At 56.6% G+C, this 11134-nt stretch overlaps 1 protein-coding gene across 2 annotated transcripts; it reads right to left on the bottom strand.

Annotated features, from left to right (window-relative positions):
• Positions 1–927: 927 nt before the first annotated feature.
• LOC127481442 (acidic leucine-rich nuclear phosphoprotein 32 family member B) lies at positions 928–9117 on the bottom strand. 2 transcript variants are annotated; one of them, XM_051810754.1, is made up of 7 exons: positions 8950–9117; positions 6340–6489; positions 5773–5895; positions 4611–4809; positions 4188–4306; positions 3789–3840; positions 928–2685 (listed from the first exon to the last, which is right to left on the bottom strand). In XM_051810754.1, exons 1-7 carry the CDS (start codon positions 9001–9003, stop codon positions 2597–2599), a joined length of 786 nt encoding a protein of 261 aa, XP_051666714.1. In that variant the 5' UTR covers positions 9004–9117; the 3' UTR covers positions 928–2596. The 2 variants fall into 2 exon arrangements, with proteins under 2 accessions (XP_051666714.1, XP_051666713.1); XM_051810753.1 differs by having other exon boundaries at positions 4188–4309; positions 8950–9116.
• Positions 9118–11134: the final 2017 nt, after the last annotated feature.

The raw sequence follows: 11134 nt of genomic DNA, 5'->3' as shown, positions 1-11134 counted from the left end.
AAAAGTTTGCTCCAAACTGGTTTGGGGAAGGCGTGCTGGGACATGCTGGGACGTGCTGGTGCCCACACTGGCCCTGGGATGGGAGTCGTGGGAGCACCGGCACCCCCTGCTCTGTACCCTGGGGTCGGGGGCTGCTGCAGCCCCAGGAGGGGACACAGCCCTGGGATAGGCCTCAGGGGGTCTCCTTGGCCGGGCTGGAGATCTCTTCCTCCTGCTGGGATCCCTGCACATGGAGAGCAGCACCCTGGGATGCCCCAGCTCTCTCCTGCTGTCACCCCTGTATTGGGTGGGCACATGGCATGGGGGTCTGTGCCCCTGTGCCCTCCCCAGTCCAGCACAGACCCTCCCTCACCCCGGTCCTGAGCAGGAGGGTGGACATACTGAAGTGTCCCTCAGCTGTAGCCCTGGCTGCTGAGACCTGACAGAGCGACAGCTCATCACAGAGCCGGTGCAGGATCAGAGCCCTGGCAAGGGGAGGGACCTCCCAGGCCCCAGAGTGGGGGGGCACTGTGGCACTGCCACAGCTCCCTGTGGGCACAGGCAGCTTCCCTGGCCCCCCAGCCCACTCTGCCCTACTGAACACCCACGTTCCTCCTCCAGGGCAGGTGCCCACCCCAAAAGGCAGCAGTGGGACCCTTCCCAACCTGTCCCTGATCCTGATCCAGCTACAGCCACCTCCAAGGGCAGAGAGGGCAGGTTCTGCAGACACACCCCTACTGGGACTCCACACCGGGATGGTCTGTGCCCCCCCACAGCAGAGCCTACCTCACCCCCACGACACCCCCCATCCAGGGCTCAGAGCCAAACCTGGGGACATGGGACACTCACTGCTCTCAGGAGACTCAAATTTGCCCCAAACCTCCCACTCTGAGCACTCCTGGCTGTTCCCATGGCAGAGGCAGCCAAGACAACCCCCACTGCAATGGATTTTTAAAAACTGAAGTCTTTATTAAAGTTTTATCCAAATTTTGTAACAAAAGATACAAAAGGGCTGGAGATCCTTATTTCTGGGACTAGTCTGACCAATCAAAACCTGACAATTACTAGGCTAATATAAAATCCATACAATCTGCTAAAAATGCAGGGAAAAAAAATTAGAACTGCTGCTCTGACATTTCTTTTTTTAAAAATTCCTTAAAACATTTATAAGTTACTCAGTTTGCATTTTACAGGATTAGTTCTTCTCCGAATGGTTACAGCGACTGTACAATGCAAGAGACAACAGCGAGAACAAAGAGCAACGGGATGTGCTGCAACACACACCACTCCTCTGAGGGAAGAAGGGCTGGAGTCTCGGGATGGCCCGGAGCACCCACCGGGAATGCCACAAAGTGCCAGTGCATGTCTGCACCCGTGGGAGCCCCGACAGCAGGACAGCAGTGACCCCCCCACCCCAGCACCCAGCAGGGACCCCCCCGGGTGCCAAAGGGCCAGTTCTCCCGAGGGACGTGCTGGCTGGACACCTCCAGGAACAGGGAAGGTGGGAATGGGTTGGGAACGCTCCTGGCTGGATCCCCCAAATCCTCCTTCCAGCACCCGTGGGGTGAAGGGACACAGGCCCCACTGAGGGGAGAGCTGGAATTCTGCTCTGTGCTGGGAAGGGAGGAGGAGGATGCAATGCCAGGCTGTCCAGAGCTGGCACTGGCTGGCAGAAGGACCCTGAGAATTCACAGGCTAACACGGTCTCCGGGGAACGCCGAGTTAGGAGCATCACAGTGATAGTGGCTGTTCTGTACAGTGAGAAATGGAGTCTGATGGAAGTGCAGTATCCCTTCACCTGGATTTCCTATCCCTTCCCAAAGGCTGCCCTGGAGGAGCCTCACCATGGCAAAGGCAAAAACCTGACCCACCTGGATATCCAAGTGATGGTTTTTAGGTGGCCACTGGGAAAAATATTCCAGTTTATCAAATAAAATAGGAAATCAAGTGCAGGGCTACTGCAAGGTGCATGGTCAGAGGTACCAGGTCATGCAAGCAGCCCCCCCTCCCCTCCCCTCCCCAAAACCCCACATCCCCAGCACTAAAGCATCTTCAAGCATGTCCAGAGATCACATCACCATGATTTCAGATCAGACACCCTCAGGGATCATTTTCACTTCGAGTCCACGGAGATAAACCAGATTCTCCACCCAAGGTGGCTCAAGAGTCTTCAGAGAGCTGGTCTGAGGGATGGCAAAGACCTTCAGTGCTGGCTGGGTGTGAACTGGAGCTCTGGATCCAGTGTGGCACAGCTGATTTGGGACACAAAGATACCCTAAGGAGGAGATTTTTTTCTCTCTTTTTTTTTTTCTTTTGGATTTTTTGTTCTTTTTTTTTTTTTTTTTTTTTTTTTTTGCAAGCTGCTGCACAAACCACCGAACGGAGAAAAGCCTTTGGTCATGAGATAACTTGTGAGAAAAAGTGAGCCTTGTATGGAAGATTCCCCTGAATGCCTACAGTATTCTAAATCTTAAAAAAATATATTGTGGACGCTGCAGCCATACAAAGGGGGGAGGAGGAGGAGTGGGAGATGGGGATTTACAGTCTCACATAAACACAACGGGGAGGTTTAAGACAAGCACAGTCAGAGTCTGTAAAACTGATTGGCTCGCTGGGCTCAGTCATCCTCATCGTCCTCTTCGTCCTCTGGGTCTTCCTCTCCTTCATCCTCTAGACTTCGTTTTCTCTTCTGCCCACACGGATGGTCTGCAAAGAGAGGCCAAGGGTGAAGTTCTGCCCAGCCCTGGGGAACAGCAGCTGAGCTGTGGCCTCACAAGGCACATCTGGGAGCAAAACCAGCACCATTCCAGAGCAGAGATCCACCCTACCCTGCTCCTCGTGGCACATGGAAAAGCCTGGGATAGCAGCAGACATGAACTACTTTCTGTGCCCTCTGAGCATCCCGTATTTCAACAGCTGCTGGAAAAGGGGTTATTTTTGTTGAGGACCCTCAAAAACGCAGCATCTGCAGAATTCAGTCATTTCTAACCAAGTTCACATGCCCTGTGCTGGAGACTGGTGGGGCCCCAAATCCTGGGGACAGTTCTGGGCCCCTCAGGACAAGGACATGGAGGGGCTGGAGCGTGTCCAGGGAAGGGAATGGAGCTGGGAAGGGGCTGGAGCAGCAGGAGCAGCTGAGGGAGCTGGGGGGGCTCAACCTGGAGAAAAGGAGGCTCAGGGGGGACCTGGGGGGGGTCGGGCTCTGCTGCCAGGGAACAAGGGACAGGAGGAGAGGGAACAGACTCAAGTTGTGCCAGAGGAGGTTTAGGTTGGATATTAGTGAAAATTCCTTCACGGGAAGGGTGGTCAGACACTGGTACAGGCTGCCCAGGGCAGTGGTGGAGTCATCATCCCTGGAAGTGTTCAAAAACATGTGGATGTGGCACTTAGGGACATGGTTTAGAGGTGAACACGGTGGTGTTGGTCTTGATATTAACAGGGATTTCCCAACCTTAACATTCCATGAGTCATCCAGCCACAACATTCTATCAACATTCATTTGGGTGTTTATATTTGTTAAAATCAGAGGAGTCTGGACCCAAGAAGCTCAGGTCTGCAGCTGAACTGGTTTTCTAGGCAATCTGCCTCAAATATTTGGCAGAATTACCCAGAATGGTTGGAATTAGGAGGTACTGAAACCTGCTCTCCGTCCCCTTTGTGACCCTTGGTGATGACACTACTCAACATCAGCTTGGGCAGAAAAGCTGCAGCAACAACAGCCCTGAACTGAGGCTTGGGGAGCTCTAAAAACACCAAATATTTGTTGAGGCAGCTTTGGTAAGAAATTGGTTAGTTAGGATTCAACTCACCATCTTCAGCTTCATCCTCTTCATCCTCACCATCTTCCTCCTCATCTTCCTCCTGGAGTTAAAACAAGGCATTTTGTTGCAAGAACCACAACTCCCTGAGCTGTAACTCCACAGCAATCTCTGCTCCCACCCCACTGAAGCCTCAAGGTGCTAGGGAGAAGCTGTTGGTTCCCAAATAGCTCCTCAATCCCTATGGATGGGGCTGCATGGCTTCATCACTTGGGGCCATGGGAAGTACCAGGACAAGCCTGAACTGGAAAACTCTGTGGACCATGAGTCAAAAGGTACAGGGAAAAAGTCAGAGGGGATGGCAAGCTTCTCAGATCTCCCCTCAAAGTGACACCTGGGTCACCAGACAAGGGATAAATGCGTGACCAAACAGCCCGGTGACAGCCTCACCTCATCATCTACTCCATCCTCCTCCTCTTCACCTTCCAGGTCATCATCTTCATCTTCTTCATCATCAATGACTTCTTCATCCAAATCATCTTCCTCTTCATCATCGTCCTCTTCCTCACCTTCTACCAAAAGGAGAGGGAGGGAAGCGTTCCAGTTCCCAAGTCCTCGCCATCCCCAGACACTCTGCTCACCCCTCAGTGCTGTGTGAGCAGCAGGCAGGGATCACACAGGATGAGGAGGGAGAACAACACCCCTGTCACCTCCCAGAAAATTCCATTCCCTCCCCAGCTTTCTGGAGGAGGGTATGTGGGTACCCAGACAGCCCCTATTCAGTGCTAATCAGTTATGGGGCAACGTGCTCACGCAGAAGCAGAAAGGGGGTTGTTCCCCAGCAAGAAAACCAAGAGGAGAGAAAATCCTCACCTTCCCCATTCTCATACTCATCTTCCAGTGCATCCCCATCTGCTTCAGGGTCTGAGTCAGGGGCTTCCTGCTCATCAGCATCAAAGCCATCCAGGTAGGTGAGCTGGGGCAGGAGGGCGAACACGCTCTCCCGGTAGTTGATGAGCATCGTCACCTCGCAGTTGAAGAGGTCCAGACTGTGAAGGTTGGGCAGCTTTTTCTGCAAAAATCAATGCATTAACATTATTTACAACACTGTTTGGAGATCAGGCAGCCATGGGAGGACAGTGGCTCTGCCCCATGTGCTCCTCAGACACAGGGAAGTCGCTGCTCTTGCTATTTGTGGACACAGAAAATTTCTTTCCAGCTCCTCTATTTCCCTTCCTTGGAGTCAACTCTGAAACCATCTGCAAATCTTTCTTTCTTCTGAACAGGCACAGAAAGCCAAGGAATCACTGAGCTGGACTCATCCTGCCCAAAATATCACGCAAAATACGCAAGAGCAGAGCACAAGGAGAGCTGCAGCCTGAGTGCCCTCAGCACAGCCCAGCTCAGGCCATCCCACCAGGCACCAGGTCAAGGAAAGTAGGAGCAAAACAGTGCCAAATTCCTTCTGGAAGGGATGGATGGACCAAACAGCCAATGAGGCAAATGCCCCAAACCAGATCTTTCACGTATCCCTTAGGATCACATGACAGGAGCCTTCTTGGGGCAGTTCCGATGGAATCTCAGAGGTCTTTTCCAACCTAAGTGACTCTGATTCTGTGACTGGGAGCCCCTGCAATGCCGTGGCAGCAGGAAGGTCCCAGCCCAGCAGAATCTTTAGGCTGATGTGACAGATGCCCTGACTGGTGTCCAAGTACCTCATTCCATGACACCCCAGGTGCCACCTACCTCCAACTGCCTCCGACCCTCTCCCGGTCCTTTCCCAGATGGACACTGAGCATCCACAGTTTTACTCATCCAGCCCAATTTCACGCTTCTTTTAGCAACTGGTTGCTGGTTTTCCAGACTGAGGAGCCATTAACTATTAGCCCAGCCTCAAACTGGGCTCAAATCTGTTCCCATCAGAACCACGAAGTGCTGTTGGAACAGTTACCAAGACATTGGATTCCTGCTGCACAGACCCAATTCCCCAAAGGAAACGTCATCCCTGAGATTCCAGCCTGGAATCTTCACTCACCAAGGGCTCCAGGGTATTGATGTCTTTGATCTTGTTGCCACTGAGATTCAAGTGTGTCAGGTTGGGAGTTTTCTCTGCTAGAACTTCAAGGCCACCAGAAATCCTGTTATCACTCAGCTCCAGCTGCCAGGGGGGAACATCACATGGTCACTGAGAGTTTCAGCTCGTGATGTGGAGAAGAACATTGCCCTAAGAATTGGGCCACAGTGAGCACCCAAATTCCAGACCCTGTCACAGAGCAGCAGGTCAAGTTTTCCCTTGAAACCCGTTTCCTGCAGTGACGCAGCACTGCCAGCCACCTCCATGCTCGTAGGTGCCCCAAAATCCAAAATATTTATGTTATGAAGCCTCTGACAGCAGCACAACAGCAAAAGGAAGAGAAGGAGGACACTCAACATCTAAAGAGCTCAGAAGCATCTTGTGCACTCAAATCTGACCCCTCTCACTTGCTCAAAGAGGAAAAAAGCAAAATTAAATGGCCTTTTCTTGGCGAATACAGGAAAAACAAGTGCCACCAGAAGTCTCAGGGCAAGGACTGGTGGAGATGGGACCACAGGCCTGACTCACCTTCCGGAGCTTGTTGAGTTTGGGGAGGTTGGACACAGACAGCAGGTTGATGTTAATCATGCTGAGGAACTCCAGGTTCTCAAAGTCCGAGGAGAGACCAACCACCTTCCCATCCTCCGAGCGACAGTTATCCAAGACCAGCTCCTTCACCTGCAAACAGAGACACCCCCAGTGTTACCTCACCTGCCAAAGTGTCACCTGGGGTCTGTCAGGTGACATCAGGCTGTGCCTGAAGTTCCTCCTCACTCAGATCAAAGGACACACGAGATCTTGGAGCCAAAGAACTGCAGTGAGGGCACAAGCTGAGAATCCCTCATCGTGGTGGGAGCTTCAGCCTTTAATCACGAGCCACCAACACACGACAGCAGACCCACCAAGGTCCCCCTTGTCCATGAAGCAGCACCCAGGGTGGGACCATGAGTTCACATCAAAACACTCCATGCAGAAGCATCAATAAGCTTTCAGAGTCACACTCCAGGCTTCACTAATGAGAGGCCAAACAAGGTCATCTGGTTTTGCCCCCTTCCGTGTTCTCCCCCACACCACTGGGGTGCTGGAAAACCCGCCCCTGGAGGATCTGCTTCCCTGTGACAGGTTCCAACCTCAGGCTCCTGCTGCAGGGCCACTGATGGCATCTAATGCTGTGCCCAGCACGGATCACACACAGAAACCATTGTTACCCAGGAACTCTGCACAAAAATCAACCTGTTTGGGCCACCAGGACCTTAAAGCACCAGCACAGAACTGCTCCCCTCTAAACATCTGGGGGTAAAACATCCCTGGCACCCCTTTCTCCCCCAAAGTGTGGGGGAATGATACTCCAGCCCAAGCTCTCACAAGCAACTTCCAAAACCTGCTTTTACCCCACACATTCTTCACAGCAAGATGCAAAAATGAGCCTTGGCCAGAAGGCTTGTGGCGCTTTCCAAATTCCTCCTTTGCAGTGCTCCCATTTTACCTCCCCTGCTCACACCAGCCAACTATTAGGGAGTCATTTTAAATTCACTTTGCCTTCCTGGAGGCAGTTTGGGGGCTGCTGTGCCATCTTTGCCACAGGCACAGCATAAGCTCTGAACCAATTAATGCTTCAAACTCCCCAGGTGGCATCAGCTGGTCAGGGTTTGGAGTTGAGGCTCAGCCAGGAGTTTTGTAGCTGAGCATGTTTTGCTCCCAACACCCTGGAAGTCTCCAACTGAACCAAGACTGTCTCCGTGGCGGGTGTAAAGGCGGTCAAGGCCAGACCTGGGTGGCTGTTGTGTGGGCACAGAGGTGATCCTAAACGTAATGAGGTTATCATGGAATGGTTTGGGTTGGAAGGGAACTTAAATCCCATCCAGTCCCACCCCCTGCCATGGGCAGGGACACCTTCCACTAGCCCAGGTTGCTCCAAGCCCCGTCCAACCTGGCCTTGGACACTTCCAGGGATGGGGCAGCCACAGCTTCTCTGGGCAACCTGGGCCAGGGCCTCAGTGAAACTCTGAACTAACGTGGTGAAGACCAGGTTTGACCCAGGCCGGGCCCTGTCCTGATGGCCCAGGACGAGCTGCAGCAGGACAAGGCAGCGGGGAGGGCTTTGCTCCCGGGACACCCCGCTCTGACCCCGCTGGCTCTGCAATTCCCAGCTCACACCACCGGGACCAGCCGCCCGCAGCTCCTCTCGTTCAGCCCTTCCCGTCCCGCAAATCCCTTCTCCATCCACGAAGCCGCTCTAATCCCCACCCAAAGCTCCGCTCAAGGCCCCATTTCCTTCGTGTGCTCGGGGCTTTCGGAGCTGCCACGACACCCAAGTGTTCCGGGGCGAGACGGGACGGGGGCGGCCCAGAGGGGCGGCCCGGGGAGATCCAGGGAAGGGCAGATCCAGGGAAAGGGCAGATCCAAGGAAGGGGAGGCCCGGGATTTGGAAAATCCAGGCGAAGGGGCGGCCCGGGAATCGGAAGATCCAGGGAAGAGGCAGCCTGGGCATGGGAAGACCAAGCGAAGAGGCGGCCCGGGAACGGAAAGATCACGGGAAGAGACGATCCAGGGGGAGGGAATATCCAGGGCAAGGCAAGACCCGGGGGAAGGGAAGGCCCGGCCATGGGGCGGCCCCGCAGCGCCAGGCCCGGTCCGGGGCGGCCGCGCCGGCACTTTGAGGCTCATCCCCGGCAGCCCCTCCAGCCGTTCCCGGGCGGGGGATCCCGCGGGGCTGCGGGATCCCGCGGGGCGCCGATCCCGGCGCGGGGTCGAACATGGCCGAGCGCCGCCATGGCCGCGCGGAGCCTGCCCAGCCCCGGCGCGGCCGCTCCGCCGCGGCGGGCCCCGGCCCGGCCCGGCCCCGCTCCCCCGCCGTCCCCCCGCACCCCGGGCGCGGGCCGGGCCGTGCGGGGCCGGGCGGGTCCCGGGGCCGGGCGGGTCCCGGGGCCGCGCGGGGCCGGCTGCGGGCGGGCCCCGCCGCGCACGTGCGCGCCGCCATGGCGGGGCCGGGGCACGGCCGGGAGCGCTCCCGCCGCCGCGCCCCGCGCCCCCCGCCCTAAAAAACACCCGCCGGCAGCCCCGCGGGCCGCGCCGCTCCTCCCCACCGCCCCCACCCGCAGCACGTGGCGCCCAGTCCCCGCCGCGCGGTCCCCGTACCTCGCCCGGCTTCTTGTTGCGCAGCTCCAGCGTCAAGCGCTTCTCCATCTCCATGCTCCCCGCGCAGAGCCGCGCTCCGCTCCCGCCGCTGCCGCTGCCGGTGATGCCGCCGCTCCGGTCCCGGTGCCGCTCCCGCCCCCGCCCGGCGCAGGAAGAGGCGCCAACGGCAACAAAGGCGGGCGAGCGCCGCGCCCCCGGGCGGCCACCGCGGGAACTGCGACACGGGCACCGGCACAGCGACACCTGCGGGCCCCGCTCCGGGCTGTGGGTTCGAGTCCCGCCGCGGCGGGGACGGCCTGAGACCGCATCGGTGTCACCCGGCACCGCGCCGCTGAACCCCGTACGGCACCGCCCCACCCGGCACCGCACCGCTGAACCCCGTACGGCACCGCCCCACCCGGCACCGCACCGCTGAACCCCGGACGGCACCGCCCCACCCGGCACCGCACCGCTGAACCCCGGACGGCACCGCCCCACCCGGCACCGCACCGCTGAACCCCGTACGGCACCGCCCCACCCGGCACCGCACCGCTGTGCCCGCCGTCACACCGCTGAGCCCGGCACCGCACAGCAGTCCCCGGCACCATAGTCTCATCTGCAGCACTGTGCTCCCATCTCCAGAGCCACATTCCCATCCCCAGGCACCATGGTTATTCTCCAGAATCATGTTCCCTTCCCCAGCACCATGTTCCCATCTCCAGAGCCACATTCCCATCTCCAGGCTCAGCACCGTGTTCCTAATCCCAGACATGACAGTTCCGTCTCCAGCATCATGTCCCCATCCCCAGAGCCACGTTCTCATTCTCAGACACCGTGGTTCCTTGTCTTTCTCTATCACCATGTTCCCATCTCCAGAGTCACATTCCCATCCCAAGCACCATGGTCCCTTCTCTGTTTTCACATTCCAGTCTCCAGAGCTGCATTCCCATCCTCAAGCACGTGTTCCCACCCCTCAGCACTGTGTTGCAGTCTCCAACACTGTGTTCCCATCCCCAGGCACCATGGTTCCTTCACTATCACCATGTTCCCATCTCCAGAGCCATGTTCTCACCCGTAGGTACAATGGTTCCTTCTCTGTTTTCACAGTCCAGTCTACAGAGCCACATTCCTGTCCTCAAGCACCGTGTTCCCATCCCCAGGTGCTCTCTACAGCTCCCTGTCAAGACCTTGTAGCCAGTGAGGCCTGATCTCTTCACCCAAGTAACCACCAACAGGACAAAGGAAATGGCCTCGAGTTGCACCAGGGGAAGTTTAGATGGAGATTAGAGAAAATTCCTTCATGGAAAGGGTGGTCAGGCACTGGCACAGGCTACCCAGGGCAGTGGTGGAGTCACTTCCCTGGAAGTGTTCAAAAGGATGTGGCACTTGGGGACGTGGATTAGGGGTGGCCTTGGCAGTGTTGGGTTAATGGTTGGACCCCATGATTTCAAAGGGCTTTTCCAACCTCAGCAATTCTCTGATCCTATGTTCCCAACCCCAGTGCCACATTCCCATCTCTATCCCCACATTCCCATCCCCAGCACCATGTTCCTATCCCTGGTGCCACATTCCCATCCCCATCCCCATGCTCCCATCCCCATCCCAGGTCCCCTCTCCCAGCCCAGCAGAGGCTGTTCCTGCCCATGGCTGATAAGGGCAGGGTGTTGGTCGGGCTCTTGGCTGAGGGAAGGACGAGATAACAGCGGGAACTCCTGGCACTGTGGGGTTGGGATGGTGTTTTTCCCTTCTGGAACACACAGAGCTCTCCTTGGCCAGGCACAAACTCCAGAGCTGGGAATGCTGCTGCCGTCAGAGGGGCAGGAGAGGGTCAGCAGGGCAAGCACAGCCCATGGCCCAGGCAGTGGCCTTGGGCCCAGCTGCCCTTAAACGGTGTGATGGAGCTGGTTGGACTCACTGAGGGCTCAGGAAGGTCCCCCACCATGACACCAGGCACAGGAGGAAAATTCCTGCAGGATGTGGGCACTGCTGCCTGCAACTTCATTAAAAATCAACATAAAGAGCAGCCAGAGAAACTTCTCTGATCCACGACCAAGGCTCCAAATAAACAGGAACACGAGGGCCAGCGGGCCCAGCCCCGTCGTCCCTCATTGTCTTCTCTGGCAGGAGGCCACAGGTCTGCCTTGTATGGGAGGAAATGGCTTTTCTGGTCCTCTGCAGGTCAATTTTGCCAGTTGGCTCCAACACC

This window comes from Manacus candei, unplaced genomic scaffold (assembly GCF_025592945.1).
Source record: "Manacus candei isolate 608988 ecotype Guabito, Panama unplaced genomic scaffold, ASM2559294v1 h1tg000078l, whole genome shotgun sequence".
In the NCBI taxonomy this organism is placed as follows: Eukaryota; Metazoa; Chordata; class Aves; order Passeriformes; family Pipridae; genus Manacus; species Manacus candei.
The sequence above is the reverse complement of the archived record's forward strand: the minus strand, read 5'-3'. Positions and strand labels throughout refer to the sequence as shown.